Source organism: Oikopleura dioica, chromosome 1, assembly GCF_907165135.1.
Source record: "Oikopleura dioica chromosome 1, OKI2018_I68_1.0, whole genome shotgun sequence".
NCBI classification, from domain to species: domain Eukaryota; kingdom Metazoa; phylum Chordata; class Appendicularia; order Copelata; family Oikopleuridae; genus Oikopleura; species Oikopleura dioica.
The window spans coordinates 2,799,055-2,815,808 of record NC_137291.1 but is presented as its reverse complement, the minus strand read 5'-3'; the positions used below and the strand labels follow the sequence as shown (position 1 = coordinate 2,815,808).

At 39.1% G+C, this 16,754-nt stretch overlaps 3 protein-coding genes and 2 long non-coding RNA genes across 5 annotated transcripts; 2 read left to right on the top strand and 3 right to left on the bottom strand.

Moving 5' to 3' along the window:
- Positions 1–3,046: 3,046 nt before the first annotated feature.
- On the bottom strand, positions 3,047–3,383 carry LOC145711264 (uncharacterized). The gene is made up of 2 exons (XR_014135144.1): positions 3,266–3,383; positions 3,047–3,157 (listed from the first exon to the last, which is right to left on the bottom strand). It is a non-coding gene; the product is annotated as an uncharacterized LOC145711264 (long non-coding RNA).
- Positions 3,384–3,462: 79 nt separating this feature from the next.
- Positions 3,463–6,865, bottom strand: LOC145711273 (sphingosine-1-phosphate lyase-like). Its single transcript, XM_081788998.1, is given in 7 exon segments — positions 3,463–3,817; positions 4,068–4,196; positions 4,250–4,296; positions 4,341–4,446; positions 6,182–6,320; positions 6,364–6,499; positions 6,545–6,865. Coding segments are annotated over 7 exon segments (1,029 nt in total). The 5' UTR covers positions 6,826–6,865; the 3' UTR covers positions 3,463–3,626.
- LOC145710101 (uncharacterized) lies at positions 4,686–5,460 on the top strand. Its single transcript, XM_081787797.1, has 3 exons — positions 4,686–4,794; positions 4,839–5,051; positions 5,096–5,460. Exons 1-3 carry the CDS (start codon positions 4,692–4,694, stop codon positions 5,371–5,373), a joined length of 594 nt encoding a protein of 197 aa, XP_081643923.1. The 5' UTR covers positions 4,686–4,691; the 3' UTR covers positions 5,374–5,460.
- A 2,815-nt stretch (positions 6,866–9,680) lies between the features above and the next one.
- LOC145711218 (uncharacterized) lies at positions 9,681–10,870 on the top strand. Its single transcript, XR_014135134.1, has 3 exons — positions 9,681–9,936; positions 9,978–10,293; positions 10,334–10,870. It is a non-coding gene; the product is annotated as an uncharacterized LOC145711218 (long non-coding RNA).
- A 3,917-nt stretch (positions 10,871–14,787) lies between these two features.
- LOC145711528 (uncharacterized) lies at positions 14,788–15,759 on the bottom strand. Its single transcript, XM_081789221.1, has 3 exons — positions 15,543–15,759; positions 15,164–15,454; positions 14,788–15,101 (listed from the first exon to the last, which is right to left on the bottom strand). Exons 1-3 carry the CDS (start codon positions 15,757–15,759, stop codon positions 14,869–14,871), a joined length of 741 nt encoding a protein of 246 aa, XP_081645347.1. The 3' UTR covers positions 14,788–14,868.
- Positions 15,760–16,754: the final 995 nt, after the last annotated feature.

Genomic DNA, 16,754 nt, shown 5'->3' with positions numbered 1-16,754 from the left:
CCAATAAGTTCCGGGTTTATCCAGGCATTAAGCGCATCCGCCGTGAGCAGGACCTCAGTCATGCTAAATCATTCTTAGGAAACGTAATTTTGTGGGAATAACTCACTCTTTCGCGTCGTGATAGAAGGAGAGGTTCTTGCCTCCATCCTTAGTTGAAATACGAATCAAGAAGCACTGGTCCATCAGTCGCTTAGTGTTCGTGAAGGTTTCTGTCCGTAGTTCCTCCAGGAAGACGACGCCTTCTGAAAACCAAAATTAACTACTGAGGATTAGCATTCACATGCTCTACCTCCAACGGGAGTCGTAGCCTTAGTGACAACGAGATTGGAGAAAAGCTCCGTGACTGAGAAATCAAAGACGGACATTCCAACCCACGGATTATCCTTCTGTCTCAGCCAATGGGCTACGTCCGTCCGACGAGGGTTGACCTCCGTAAGCATCTTCCTCGTGTGGAATAAACGTCACACTGAGTAGGGGTTTTCCAGAGAGCGTCAATTCGTGAGGAAAAATTTTCAAATTCTCTTTCTTAGCTGCTTGTTTTCGGATTCCGGTCCGCTTCAAGCGCTTTTTGAGAAAATTTTCCGAGAGGTGTTGATGCCTCTCTGAGAAAATTCAGAATGAAGTGTTTTTCACTTTTTGCTTTAGCGCGGCCCATCCTCAGGAGCGTTCTAGAAATATCGTGACCCGCGCACCTGATTTCAACAACACTCACGCTCGGAACTGGCCACCATAATCAAAACAACTAAGTTATACTCTAGAATTTCGACTACGCCTAAGTTAACCTTTTTTCTCTTTTCTTATAAAAAAACAAGAAATATTTTCATGAAAACTCATTTCAGATTCCGAATCGATCATAACTTATGATTCATAAGTTAATGAAAAATTTTAGCCACCTGGAGTACGACTACATTCGGCACAACAAGTCGCGTGCTGACGCGTACATTTGTTACGCGATTGAAAAAGAAATTCCAGGCTGTTTGAAACCGCCGCGCAAAATGATAATTTTGAGCATTCGTGGAACTTCAGAAGTTGGCGACATGGCACAAGATCTCAAAATGTGGCAAGTTAAATTTAAAGAAGAGGCCGACACGCATCCTAAGATCAAAGTTCACGCAGGTATTTTTCGCGGGCAGTTTCATTCTTTTTAGAAAGAAATTATGCTAAATAAGAATCGCACAGTTTCGTTACCTGTGTAGAAAAGACCTCAATAAGGGTCAACCAAGAGCTTTTCAAAGAAAGCCGCTCCGCGCGGCTTCGTATAAACGCTTAGTCAGGACCCTGACTCAGGTTTTTACACCGGTGTATTTCAAGATTTTTAGGCTTTTACCAACAATTTGTTGGCTTGAGAGATCAAGCTCTCGAGTTCATGGACCGAATTAAATCAAAACATCAAGTCGACGAAATTCTTCTTACTGGCCATTCTCTCGGCGGAGGTAAGAAAATTATGTTTTAGCATTATTTTATGTAAATCTAAACAGGTGTCGCCGCCTTATTTGGTTGCTATCTGGCGCGTGTTTATGAAGATGTTAGGATCAATGTTGAGACGTTTGGGTCGCCAAAACCGGGAAATATCGTTTTCAAGCATCTTTTCCAGACAAGGTCGGGCTCATTTTCTCGCAAAAAAACAAAAGCAAGAGCAAAACGAGCCAGAAAAAAGGGTAAATCACCATCTACGAGTTGTGATGCCAAACGATCCGATTCCAAAAGCAATGAAGCGAGGGTCACTGCTCATCCATACTTGTGACAAGGGATCGACTCAGAATTTTATTTGTTACGGCAGGGCTTTCGCTTTTATGAGCAAAACTAAGGTGGAGCTATAAAATTGGCCGTTAATAAAAAATAATTGTGGTCATTTTTTCGTAGCTATTTCAACACAAAAATATTTAAGAAAAACACGTCAGGGGATTTGAAGCGTTCGGGGATTATACTTTTACGTTTATTTTCGGCTCAAAAAAGTAACGGGAAAATCATAGGATTCGTGACGTGTATATTTAACGGAAATTCGAAAAGCCACGAAAAGACCCTACCAATTCTCGAATGACGCATACTATCAACGCTTACATTGAAGGAGTTCATCTGACGAGAAAATACATTTTCCGAAAACGATTTGAAAATTTGGCGAACAATGCGAAAAATCTCAAAGCGTTTCTGGAGACGACCATGGTTTCTGAAGAAAATAAGAAGAACTTTTCTCAGCTGATGAGATACGACTCTGTACCACCTGATCAATAGACTTTTGGCAAAAGCTCGTCTTTGATTGGCTGATAGATAAAATACTGGTCTCTGATTGGCTGAGAGAACCCTTTAGCAACCCCATGTCTACTAAACTGTATAAATACATTTGAACATTAAGGGGGAGTATCACGGATTTTGGGCTAAAGGGGGGTCGGAGATCAGCTCTCATTTCTACGTGAGCTTAGCTTACGCTAAAATTCCGCCTGTGGTAGATAGATATGCCCAATATCTAGTGCTGTTTTTTTTAATTTCAATTAACTCAATCGAGTATCGCAGAAGAGAGCCAAGAGTCAAACCCGTTTTTGAAAAGTCGCGATTTTAGCCTCTCGCAGAACAAAAATTTTCTTAAGAAAATTAAGTCTGATCATGGAATTCTCAGTGGATTTAGGAAGATCATTCCCTTATCTAATGCTGTTTTGGAGGAAATTTTGTGTACCCAAAAAATTCTTACCGAAAATTTTTTTGAAAAAATGATTCCAAATTTGAAGATTTTCATGAATTCAATTAGTATTGAAAGCTGCTAAAATGAAGATATCTTGCTGTTTTTATGTGAGAATATTCATTAAAAACCCATAAAAATGTAAATTTTACAAAAAATTTTAAAAACAAAGTATTCTGAACACAATTTCGACACCCACAGCGTCGCAGATGAATATCAATAGGCGCGGCTAGGCAACTTTCAATGTCGTTTTTGACGGACTTTTCGAAGAAATCAAAAAAAGTGATACATATTTTTTTTGTTAGTCAAGACCAGAGCTTTAAAAATCCAAAGAGATATTATCAAAATTCCGACTTTTCCAAATCCGTGATACTCCCCCTTAAATAAACAGTCATTTATTCACTGATGAGATTTTGGAATAGTCAAATTATTCTCGACAAAAAACGAGGCCAGTTCTCCAACAATCGATCGATCAGGAATAGCCTAAAAGAAAGAACACGTGAGAGTTGATGTACCCCGCGACATGATGTTCCCCCAACGTCCAAATCCGGCGATTGAGAGAAAAAATTGTTATCAATCATTTGCGCTTACCGCAGCCTTTCCATAAATTGCGGCAGCTCCTTCTGCGGCTGCGGCGCCGCCGAGACCGACCAGGACGGAAACTACTTCGCGCAGGTCGGAAATGAACTGGTCCATTACTCCCGGCTGCGTGTTCTTTTATCGAGGATCTCTATTTTTGTTCCACGTAGGAGCAATTCATTCCGCTTTAAGATCCCTGGCAGAGGAGTAATATCAAAATGCACGGCTGGCGGGAATTGCATTCCTCCCATTGTCCATCCTTTTTCGCGCATTTTAGACAAAATCGCATAAATATCAAATGATTTCGACGTAAAAGCCACGATGCAGAGCTTAATCCATGCTTCCACAACTCGTTACTTTCTAAAATAAGATTCTAGCGCGACAAAGTGTCAGCATGTTCCTGAGGGTTTCCGACAACCTCGATGCCGTGAATATTTCGCGCAGCGTCGCGCAATTTATGCGCGGATCCGATCACTCTCTTCGCTCGCTCGACGTATCCTTCTCTTCCCAAGAGGTTCATCACGCCCCAGGCGCAGGCAATATTGCCTCCTGAGCGGGAGCCTTTGACGGATTGGAAATTTTTCGTTCGCAAAAATTGAAATTATTTTTTTTTATTAAAATAATTAGATTTTCCAGGTTCAAAAATAATGACTCATAATTTATTCATGAGTCATAAAATATAACTCATATTTTATGACTCATAATCATGACTCATAAATTATGCTTCTGCTTTATCAGAGTTCAATATAATTAAAACCTGATAAAAATGCTCGTAACGACAAATAAAAATATTTTTATTTCCGAACCGCTCCTTGATAAGTGGGAGTAGCGTAGACTCCGCCGCACCAATCTGTGCACGTGTAAATCGCGTGCGAGCGCAGCTCCCGATTTCGGAACATCAGTACTGAGGCGCCTTTTTACCGAGTTCGAAGGAAGCGATCAACTACCAATTAATGAATAAGAAGATGAATTATCGAGCTGTTCCTTTGGGAGAGCAGCCATATTTGTGAATGTCGGCAGAAATAGAAGTGACGCCAGGGAGGCTAGAAATTCAATTTTCGGTTGTCATTGTTATGATAATATTTACCGGAAGTCGAACAGAGGGAGCGGGAAACCAGCTTCCTCGGCGAAAGGGAGGAGGAATCCACCCATGCAGGCGTCCACGTGACAAGGAATGTTGTTTTTCTTGGCCACTGAATTAGCCATTTTCTGATGTTCATTGCGCAAAATTATAGAAAGTTTGGAAACTCGAATTTTCTCGAGAAGCCGCAAATTTACGTCTTGGCTGACCGATTTTCTTTATACATTTTTCCGACTCAGAATAAAATACGTGGCAAGCTGCCCAACGCATCTTTATTTGTTTACGTTCAATCGTTATTGTTCCTATATAAACTTATCCCACTGAATTTCGTCCAGACTCAAAAATCAAATCGATAAGATGAGACTTTTTTCCGGATTGACGATCTTTGTTGCTGCTTCTAGCGCTCTCCAGCTCGCTAGAACTAGGAGAGAAGAGGAACCTGTTCCTGAACCAATTTACCGTAAGACCTTGTCCTTCCTCGGGAAACTAAAGGGCTAACTTTAGATGAACCCGTCTACGAAAAAGTCTACGCGATCGAGCGAACTATGGGCTCCATGGACGACTCAGAAGAGCGAGGAAAACGACCAACCAAGGAAGACAAGCCTGCCAAGAATGACAAGAAGGACAAGAAGGGCAAAAGGGATAAAAAGAAGGCCGAAAAAGAAGACAAAAAGGAGGGCAAAAAGGCCGAAAAAGACCAAAAGAAAAAGGACCGAGGTAAAAAATAATTTTTGAAAATAAAATCAAAAAATAATTTCCAGAAAACAAAAAAGACAAGAAAAAGGCCGATAAGAAAGATAAGGACGAGAAGAAAAATAAGAAAAAGGAAGACAAGAAGGTGAAAAAGGACAAGAAGCAAAAAGACAAGGACTCGAAGAAGGCCGACAAGCAGAAGAAGAAGGACAGAAAACAGAAAAAGAAGGGCGCGCTCAGAGATGCCAAGAAGAAATCAAAGGAAGAGTCCCAGAGGCTCGGATTGAGATCGCGATCCTTCAACAAGGCCGCCTTTTTGGCCGCTTGGGAAGCTAACAACCCATAATTTTTTTTCCATCTGCAGCAAACTGAACCGTTGTCATCATTATTCTAGAAATGATGCAATTTGAAATTTCAATAGACATTTTTTAATAAAATTTAAAAAAAAACACATGTGTCCTTTTTCTACGTATTTGGTAGGTCTGACTGACGATTAAACAAAATTCCAACATGCAATTATCAAATAAATTCCGTAATATTTTCTTTACCCAAAAACACCAAAAAACAAGACCGCAAGAAGGGGTTTAATTGAGAATTGAGCTATTTCGAAGTAAATATTAGCAATTTTCATGCTCATACCAATTGCCATTTTTCTATAAAGACCGCTGAATTCTCGAGCTCAAGAAATCAGAGTGTAACCAAAGGAGAAAATCAAGGTGAAGAGATTGGCTTAACGATAGTGATAAGCCACGTAGAAGCAATTTTCCTGCAATTTATAATCAAAACAAAAGTCTTGCTTTGGTGAAAAAGAGATCCCATTACTAAGGGTCGAAAATGGAATTATTGAGTTGATTAGTTATTTTGGCAACTATCCACTTAGTTTTATAAGTGAGGACAACTGGATTTGATTATTGAGTTGGACGAAAACACAATTCTGCTTTTTCCGAAAATACTCAATATTTCTATTAATGATCTGTTCAATTGACAGGGAGCTTTTCTATTGGGCTGTGAAATTCAGAAAAAGAATCTCAAATCTGATTGGACAACCGATAAAATACGCAAATCTGATTGGTCGAAAATTTCCGATTTGTGAAATGAAGAGATTTTTGAAAAGATTTCAAAACTCAAAATTTCACTGGAATAGCAGTACTTACACGTGGAGATAGCTTGGATATCGTCGATAAGCCCGTGTGGATAATCCGGCGCGCTGGCGATGATGAGACATGTGTTGCGGTTAATTTGCGCCGCCATTTGCTTCACATTTGCTGTCCAACTCGAGTAGTCATAATCAACCTTTCAGAAAATAATGTGAGCTGGTTCGAAGGTCGCGTCTAACCTTGATCAGCTTTATTCTGAAATAGTGACAGGCTTTGTCAATGCTTGAGTGAGCGGTTCGACACATGATCACTTCGGGCCAGCGGATTCCGCGCGAATGGGCGCGATTTCGAGCGGCGAGAACTGCCAAACCGAGGCTAGAATTTCAGACTTAGAATTTCGACTCCCTTACTGTTTCTTACCTCTCACTTCCGCCTCCAGTCATCAGCGCACAGCCGGTTTTCGGGGCGTTGTACAAATTCAAAACTTGGGAAAGCGCTTCAGCCTCAATTTTCCGAAGTCCTTTATGTAAATCTGCGTGGAGTGGATTCTGCAGCATGAACTGGGGGTAGATCAGGGCGCATAATTTCGTGATTTCGGCGTTGCTCTCGAAAGTGGTGCCGGAAAGACGGCCGCCTCGCCAGTCGATTTTGTCGTAATCGATGTATTCTTTCATCAGTTTGATGAGGTCTTCGTCCTTCATTTCGTCAGCTGGAATTTGACTTTTTTGATTTTTAGACGAATTTTTCGGCTCTAAGAATATCCGATTTGAAAAGTGCTGCCCTCGACAAATACTTTTTTATCAGCGGAAAATTAAGCTTATTGACGCCCCCCGCCGAGCGATAAGATAAGACGAAAAATGAACGTGGGTAAATCCTGATATTAGTAAATCGAAATCTATTGGCTAGGTGGTATCTAAGACACTTAAAATAGAGAAAAGCTCCTTGAAATTGGAAGTTATGCAACGACAAACACGATTCGTCTCTAATCAATCCTGATCCACTTGTCAGCGGCGGTGGTGAGGTTCTTAGCCATCTCAGCTTTCTCCGCGTCGACCTGTTCTTTCACTTTTCCGCTGATGATCGGCAGCGATTTGACAAACTCGAAGAAACCAAGTCTCAATCTTTGCGACAGGGATAGCTCGTGGTGATAGACCCAGGTGTACAGCTTCCAGATAGCGTAGGAAGATAGGGCTGTTGACAGGATAACGCTTTTTGACGTTCGAAAAATTTTCGAATTTTCGGATCGAAAAATTGAAAAAGAGGACATGAAGATAAAATACCAATAGTTTTTTATGATTTTTAGATTATTTATGAGTCAAAAATTATGTATCGAAAAATCATGAATTTCGTCGAAAATTCTTGAAAAAAAAAATCGAAAAATCACTTTCTTCAACCTTTTTCGAACAGTTCCTTGATGAGTCATTCTCCTCCAGAACTTCATTTACTCTGTCTCTTATCATTTCCGGCATTTCTTCTTTCCTGGTCTTTTTTTTGTTTCGAAAAAGTACCCAAAAAAATAAAAGCCCAAAGGCTAAGGCGTTTAGTTTGCTTTTCAAGCTCGTCTGTTCGAAGTGCAAATATTATAGAAAATGAGGTGATGCGATTATTTGAAATCGAATGTTTTGAACTATGTCTAGGCTCCACGCTTAAAAAATCGGGTCGAAAAAACACGTGATATCACGTGTTTTGACCCTTAATTATTAATTGTATGACTATAAGGAACATTTTGTTCCATTACGTGAACATCTCATCTCGATGGGAATTGGGTTAAAATTGGCCCTAAAGTGTCAAAAATCGGCCATTTTTAGTTTTTTTGTCACATGACCCCCTCCACAGCAAGTTATTTTCGATCTTTATATATTTTCTGAAAGAGCATCGAATTCTCTTTCAAAACATATAGGTCTCGACCCTGCCAATTGATATCTCAACCCTTTTTTGAAGGGTTGAAAGTTTAAAAACAGCGTTTTTGGTGACGTTTTAAATGAAAAACAATATTGGGGCTTTTTTAATAAAACAACATATTTCTTTTTGTAAGTTGGCCACTTTTGGTCGGTTATGGCCGGAGGACCCCTTGGAGGACCCCGTGGGTGGAAGACAACTTGCTGGAAGAATATTAAAATTATTCTTTTATTTGGCAAAAATGAGCAAGAACTCGATTCTTATTGGCCATCTTAAAAGAGGACTTCCGGAGAATATTTGCTTGAAAACAAACTCTTGGAAGATATGGTGAAATAAGAAAAAAAAATTTCCGAAAAGAATCATTTACACTTCAAACTGAACGTGACCCTGTACGTGAGGGGAGTGGTGCCGGCGTGGCGCATAGAGAAAAGACTGAGAAAGCTCACTTACAAGCCTAAAGAGAAAATGAGAGTGCTTTTGTTTTTGCTTTATTTTTTGAATCGAAAATCAAAAGCCCAAGAAGATTTGCCCTGTTTTGGCATTTTATTAAACACTCTTATACGTGTTTACGATGGACCCGGAACTGATGAACTCAAAGAATTTTATTATGCTAATCCAGGGATGGGAAAGAGCAAGTTACGGAGCTGGGACAGATTAACGAAAAAATATATTGATGATATCGTCGAATGGATAGAGAAAAATACAAGAACAAATAAAATTTGGTCCGAAAGTGAACGCAATACATGCGTCCTTCGAGAAGGCGATCGTTGGACATCTGAAAAATTTGCTTTCATCAAAACCTACGCTCTGAGGCTCTTGAAAAAAGCTGGTACTGTTCACAAATCTGAGCCAACTTATTTCGGGGTAATCCGAAAGCGAGAAAACAGAAAAAGATCCTGTATTATGGAATTTGTTGACGGAAGTAATGGTGGCGCTTCTGTTTCGGGTATCATATTTAATAAGAATCCTGAAAATGCAAAATTTAAGTCTCCTGTCCTGATTCACGTTCTTATTCAATAACGGCCAACTGCAACCATCCTTCTGCATCCGATTATCTTCCATGTGCAATTAAAAGCCGCGATTGAATTTACAAGCAATCAAATTGACGGTTCTGATTGTGGCCAGCTTACTATTACACCAACTTGTTCTCAAAAGATCGACATCACCACTGAAGATGATATTGATTCCGATCTTGACATTACCCAGAATCAGGGGTGGATATTTTGATTTTAAACCTCATTTCAAACCCTGAAATTTCTGTTCTCAACCAATCAGGATGGCCGAATGGGGTTGAAATGAGGAGTTTAAATCAAAATATCCAACCCTGCCCAGAATGGTGATGAAACAATCAATATTGATAACCAGGATGAAACAATCAGTAACGAAAGCCCTGATAATACAGTTAATGCCCCTGGCACGAATCCGGTTCAAACAATTGGCGAATCAGAACATCCAAAAGATACAGTGAATCTTCTTTGCAAAGACTTATTCACTTTAGTTCAACCCGATAAAGACACATATTCCGATGAAAAGGATCCAAGGGGTCAACATCGTTCGACTTACAGTGGAGTTTCCGGTTGCCTCCCTATTCCGAAGTCTATCCATATTTTCAAATAGATGTGTTTTGATAGGGAGGAAACTGGAAAAGCCAGGCTCGGGGCGAAAATGGAAAATTCAAAAGTTTGGATTTATTATTCACCGCAGAAAGATTCCAAAATATTTTCGATTCAATTGGAAACAAGTGGCTATATTATTGGCGATTCAATGAGATTGGAAATACGACGATATTACGGAATACTCTCAGCTGGTTTAATAACTGGAAAGATTCAATTCCAACACGAATTCAATAGCGAAGCTGTTCACGTTGATAACCTGTTAGAGCCTTCACGATATATCAAAACAAATGAATTTAGGTATGCTTATAAAAGGATGATTTTTATCAACCGATTTAAAGATTGAAAATTGGTAAACTTCATGATACTTCCATTGAAGAACCTTCATCTATTTCAAATACTGTAACTCTTAACAAATTTTCCTTTCGTGGAGAAGAAATCATCGTGTCAATTGACTATGAGAATCCGAAAAGTCGATTGAAATCAAATTTACGTTGCAAAATTACTGACGAGACAAAGCATCCACCTTATATTTATACTATTCCGATAAGACATGAAGAAGAATATCAAGGAGAAGCTGGAATCGCTGGTTTGGTGAGGAAAATTTATTTGTTGATCTTCGGAATCTCAAATTGATATCACTTCTTGTTTTTCTTGGTAAGAAAAATAAAAATCGTATTTATAAAGATTTTAATAGATGAGCCCAAAGATGAAAACGGACAAAAAATATTGAGCCTATCATACAATAAAGATCGGGAAAATGATAGTGAAATTCAAAAATACGAGATTGTTTTCAGAAAGGCAAATATGGATTTTGAAATTGTTCTGTTTTGGATCAACAATCACGGAAAGAAAACAGGAATTTCTTTGTCATATCCATCGTCAGTTTATTTATACAATAAATATGCGACAATTGTGATTGAGCGAAACAACAAAGTTGGGGAACTATTTTTGGCATTGGAAATTCAAAAAAATGTTTTTCATGAAGATGAACCTTGTCAGAGTTGGCCATGCTATCCTATGCCTTTATTGTCATTCTCGAAATCTGTTAGAGTACCAACTGAAGAAAAGTTTTTCGACAGTCAATCAACATTGCTTGTTTTTGGAAATTCTTACATTGTCTCACCTTTTATAAAAAACGCTTATGATTGTGGATATGCTGATAGACTGGATCATTGCTATTACAAGCGTCCGAAATTAGATATTCTGAATTGTGTAGCTGCAGACTCCTGTATCATCCCGAATGAATAAACTGAATAAACTTTCAAAAAAGATTTTATTTATTGGTCTTCCATCAATTTGTTTTCAACCAGGGAGGTCCTCCACGAGGTCCTCCGGTCACAACTGACCCTAAAAGGCCAATTTTCAAGATAAGAGTAAAGATATTCAAATGTAAATGAAATTAGTCTTCCACCAATTTGTTTTCAACCACAGGGGTCCTCCAGAGGGTCCTCCGGCCGAATCCGACCATAACCGGCCGATAATTGAAAGTTTAACCGGGTTTCATACTAATGTGATAAATATAGCTTTTTTTAAAAAAAAATCCAAAAAAAACAGTGTTTTAATACTTTCAACCCTTCGAAAAAGGGTCGAGATATCAATTGGCAGGGTCGAGACCAATATGTATCGAAAGAGTATTCGATCCTCTTTCAGAAAATATATAAAAAAGAAAAAACTGCTTGTGGAGGGTCATGTGATCAAAAAACCAAAAATGGCCGATTTTTGACACTTTTCGGCCATTTTTAAGGGTCATCACGTGACCTGACAATTTCGTCATAATACAATTTTTTGTTCCTTGGAACATGTTTAACTATTCTAAAGAATAAAAACCCTGAATATCAGGCGTTAAAAAATCGAGCGTTTTTTAAGCGTGGAGCCTAACTATGTCACCCTTTCTTTCGTTTCTAGAACATTTTGCATAATTACGACAAAAACCATTGCGAGTGGGAATCTAAAACCGTAAAAGTTTCACGGTAATGCTCGGAAACGTGGGACAACCGAGGTAATTACAAGTTCGGGCATAGAAGGTTTTAACCTTCCGTCTCGGTGGTGGTTGCTTCTTCCGGTCTTCTTTCGTGGCGCGTTTTTAATAATAGTATTGTCTAAAAAGCGTTTTGAACCTCAGAAATCAGAATTCGAAATCTTCGGGAGAAAAATTGGGAGCTACTTTTGGGAGGTTTCTTTCTTGGGAGCACGAAGAAGCATGACACATTTTTCGGGGCCGAAATCCGCCGAAAACCCCTGTTTACTGTTCACTCGAGTGAACTGTTCACTCTGTCCGATATCGGAAAATATAAATTTTTCGCGAAATTTATCTGCGCACGGAGAATTTGAAACACTCATTTGATCGTATTTTTCTAAGAAGAGACGTTTTTGACTCAATTTAATTTAAAACGTCTCTTTTAAAATTAAATATAAATAAAGACCCCAAAAAACCTCTATTTTGACTTTAATAATTTATGAAGAATATATTCATCTCATATTATGAGGAAAATAAACCGTTCAAATGAGTGGAGACGTTGTGATTTTTGCTTGAAAACTCGACCTTTTCATTTTGTCACTTGAAGAGTAGACACAAATAAAATAAAGAATTTGCGAACATCGACCTATTTTCCGTTGGACTTGCTTTTAAATATCAATAAAAGACAGAGCCGGGCCATTAATAAAATCTATTTTCTAATTAATCACTCGAAAACATCACAAAACTATAACTTGATGATTACCGAAATTCTCTTTAAACATCTAGATGAGTTCATTTGATCAATTTATTTGACATGATAAGAACTTTGAATTTCGATGGCTTTCTAGACAATCGGTGAGCAAGATGGGGTCTTTCTCAAGATTCGGTTGAAGAGTTTTTCGCTTTTGCAAGTTTTTGGGCAGAATTTTTCGTCACCCCTCTTTCTTCAACTCGATCAAGGCAGACGTAGTCATCGTAGTAACCAAGAAGGGCGTTGTAGAATGTTTCAGCGGCAAGACATGGATCGGTGATGGCGATGGTTGGCTCAACGAAGTCTGGTGCAAATCCTGGTAAGGGGTTCGGATTTCTGGAATTTCGAGAAATCCAAAAATAAAATCAAAAACCCCTTCCTGGACCAGCACCGGCGGGGTTAGCGCAAGGAGCGTCAACATAGTCACTGAACCAGCCAAGTCGTTGTTTGATTTTGTAGAAGTTCTTCAAGTCGTCACTCTTATGATCGGATACGGCATCGTCAAGAACGAATTCAAGGTAATCAAACTCCTTTGGGAGAAGATCTCCAACGCAAGTTTGGTTCAAAACTTTTAAAATTCAAAAGAAGTTTTCTTTTTAATTTCAATTTTTTGCTTTTTTTAGCTGTTTTCCTGGAGTGACATCGATGGAGAAGCCGGGATATGTGACAGACCCATCCGTAAGGAATGTTATGGTTAAATTGGCCCCTTCGATGAGCCAAGGATCAGCCATGCTGGAAAAAACTTGAAAGAATTATTTTTGAGGTGATTTTACCCGTCTTCCGTGGCATCCGGAAAATCGTACTCCGAATAGGATGAATAAGATGATGAAGATGATGAAGATGATGAAGATGATGAAGAGGAGGAAGAAGAAGAAGAAGAAGAAGAAGAAGAAGAAGAAGAAGAAGAAGAAGAAGAAGAAGAAGAAGAAGAAGAAGAAGAAGAAGAAGAAGAAGAAGAAGAAGAAGAAGAAGAAGAAGAAGAAGAAGAAGAAGAAGAAGAAGAAGAAGAAGAAGAAGAAGAAGAAGAAGAAGAAGAAGAAGAAGAAGAAGAAGAAGAAGAAGAAGAAGAAGAAGAAGAAGAAGAAGAGGAAGAAGAATAGGATGAATAGGATGAAGAGCAAGAAGAGGAACCGGAGGAATAGTAGTAAGAAGAGTAGTAAGAAGAGGAGCCGCAATGAGATCTTCGTTTTCTAGTAAGAATATCCGATTCTCCGCAAAAAGTTTTGATTGGTGTCTCAGGTGATTCAAACGACAGCGAATCGTAGCTGCAACCAGTGTCATCTTTAATTGAATTAATGATTTCAGAGATAAATTTTCGATAATTTTCGATAATTTTGCCTACCTTCAAGAATAAATGCATCTGCCTCTATTTTGTAGCCAACGAAACATACATGAGAAGCCATCGGAGCCTGGAATGTCCACTGACAATAATCGCCATCGTTGTAGTCGCTTGGGTAGTTTGGAGATGTAATTGTCACTGTTTCATCTGTGCCTGTATGATCAGCTCCGCATGTCACTGATTTTGGTCGAACTACTTTTCCTTCCTTGTGGACCTGATGAGCCGAGGCTAAGGTTACAAAAATCCGGCGAGCTTCATCTCTTTTGAAAATGAAGATTGTCTCTTTCGAATTCTGCTAATCCTCGTTTTTATAAATCCCTGTCGACAATCGTTATGCTGCTATCAAGGGGCGCTAACTACCGTCGTTGACTCCTGTTCCGATCGCTGAAAGTCTTTTTTTTTACCCGAGTTACCTCTGAGTACATTTAAGAAGACACACATGGTGAATCGTTTTTTTTTATTGAGATTATTTTTTCCAAAAATTCTGCATGTTGACTCCAAATGTTGTTCCAGCAATGTGGCTTATTTTCCATCATTTTTTGCCGTTTTTGCCAAAATTAAAGCTTCTTATGAAGCGGTCTTTAACCAAAACTTCTTCGTAATGCCCGCAAGGGAGTTTGTCACATAAGAAATTTTAATGAAATTTTTCCAAATAAAATATAAATGGAAATTTCAAATGAATTATATTTTCTTTGCAAAAATTGATATTTTTGGAAAGAACAGTGATGAAAAATATTTTAAATTTTAGAAATGGAAACGCCCAGCCATGTTTTTTTTTTAATTTCTAATAATTGCTATCCGAGGGAAATCTACGTCGACACCACCGTTGACCATGAATCATGGTCCATGATCATGGACGATCCGGGTTAGTCTCTTGGTCACTCGTTAATTTTATCCTTCTCAGATGTTTAATTGCTTCACCAAGAAGCGCATCAAATTAAATCTTCAGCATTTATTTTCCGGTTGTTAAATAAAAATTGGTTTGACGCTGACCGCTGAAAATAAAATATCTTGACAACTTGTCGAAGAAAATCCGAATTTTAATCATCGGACTCAAAAAAATAATCCAAAAGACATTTTATAATTGAGTTGTTTATTCTTTTGAGATAAATAATGATAATTTAAGTGAAGCATTAATCGAATGCTCTTAAAAGTTTTTGATTGAATTTTCGATGATTTTTCCTAGACGATTGGTGAGCAGGTTGGGGTCTTTCTCAAGATTCGGTTGAAGAGATTCTTCGCGTGGGCCAGTTGAGCGGGGACTTTGGCGGCGATCTTTGGTGGAACTCGATCCAAGCAGACGAAGTCATCGTAGAAGCCGAGGAGGGAGTTGTAGAAGGTTTCGGCGGCGAGGCAAGGATCAGTGATGGCGATGGTAGGATCAATGTAGTCTGGTGCAACTCCTTTTACGAAAGCTTGTCGATTTTTGTTCAAGAATTTGTCGATTTTTATCAAAAAGCCTTTCCTGGGCCAGCACCGGCAGGGTTCACGCAGGGACTATCAACGTAGTCATTAAACCAGCCGAATCGCTGCTTTATCTTGTAGAAATTCTTGAGGCCGTTGTTGGGATGATCGGAAACAGCGTCGTCGAGAACGAATTCAAGCTCGTCGTATTTCTCTTCCAGTTGAACGATTGTGGTTGTTGATGTTGTTGTTAAGGTCGTCGTCGTTGAAGTTGTTGTTGTTGTTGTCGTCGTCGTTGTAGTCGTGTTGGATGCTCCTCCTGGGCCAGGTGCATTTGGGTCGCCGTTTTGGAAACCACAAGAGCCTAATCGACAGAGTGACAATTTTTTTCTTTTTATTGGAAAAATAAGAATGAAATCGCGCTCTGGTTCCTATTAAGACATTGCAAATGCCGGTGGTATCGTAGTCATCACAGCAGTCGCCATACGAGCAGCAAACGGCATCGCAATAGCATCCATTGGAGCAAGATCCCCCGTTGCTTTCGAATTGACTTCCACAACACTTAGGATTATCGACTGCCGCGCAGGAACCTGAAGATCGTGCTAGAGCCGTAATATTGCCCCGTTGTCTCTCTGCAAGACTTGCAGTAAAAAGATAAAAAAGCTTCATTTTAGCAGAAATGTTTTCCACGAGTGACCAACGAGTGACAAACATTGTAAATTAAGGCCAAAATCGTTTAACGATCATGTTTATTGCCTAGTCTGAGATTTAATGTTTGGTATGCCGGTTATGGACGAACGGGCTCATCAATCGAGGTTCAGTCGATATCATCTGCGCAAATTAAAAATTCTGCTGACCCCCATCGGTACGAATGTCCATTTTTGAACAAAAAAATTTTTTTTTGTTATTTTTTAGAAAAAATTCTTCAGTCCACATTGAACTTTCTAGGGCTGCCAGTTCTACCGAAGATACGGGGAGGTGTCTGGTACCGACAAAAAAATTTCGACAAATTTCACGTGGAAATTTTAACCAATCAGAATATTTGATTTGGCAAACCGGCCAATCAGCAGCCGAGTAACCGCCCACGCGAAATTTGTGGAATTTTTTTGTCGGTTCTAGACACCATCCTGAAGATACTAACGAAGATTAAGATCTAGCCTAAGATAAAATTTTTTATTGATTTGCGGTCAACCGCGTACAATAAAAATATGGCAGCGACTATTATTCCTCCGCCGCTTATGGCGTTAAAAATTTATTATGTTAACGCTCACCGGCGATGATTTAACCCCACGAGTCTAAGTCGACATTTTTTGTCGAAATCCGGTTTTAATCAGCTGTACTGATCTATCTGTGATCCGGATCGAGCTGAAAAATGTAATGTGTATTCACACTGGTATTAAGCACCTCTGACCAAAAAAAGAGCGCGCTAATCCCTTTTGGTGTCGCTTGGTACCGGATTAATCACTTTCTGCACCAACGTGAAAGTACGTGCCATAACCTTCCGACAATTATTTCGGATCAAAGAATCGGATTTATTTCGTTCAAAAAGGTACATATAGGTTTTCAAATGCGTAGAATTCAAATAAGATATTTACAATTAGATAAAATGAAGAAAAGCTAGTCTGGGCTAGGAATCGAAGTGATGACTTCAAGTGGTGAAAGTT

Bases quoted from the DNA above. Each gene is read 5' to 3' on its own strand.
- LOC145710101 (XM_081787797.1), top strand. From the start codon at position 4,692: ATGAGACTTTTTTCCGGATTGACGATCTTTGTTGCTGCTTCTAGCGCT. The intron at 4,795-4,838 runs GTAAGACCTTGT...GGCTAACTTTAG, and splicing joins TGTTCCTGAACCAATTTACC to ATGAACCCGTCTACGAAAAA. The intron at 5,052-5,095 runs GTAAAAAATAAT...AATAATTTCCAG, and splicing joins CCAAAAGAAAAAGGACCGAG to AAAACAAAAAAGACAAGAAA.
- LOC145711528 (XM_081789221.1), bottom strand. From the start codon at position 15,759: ATGAAGCTTTTTTATCTTTTTACTGCAAGTCTTGCAGAGAGACAACGG. The intron at 15,455-15,542 runs GCATTTGCAATG...TCTGTCGATTAG, and splicing joins TGATGACTACGATACCACCG to GCTCTTGTGGTTTCCAAAAC. The intron at 15,102-15,163 runs GTGCTGGCCCAG...AAAATCGACAAG, and splicing joins TCCCTGCGTGAACCCTGCCG to CTTTCGTAAAAGGAGTTGCA.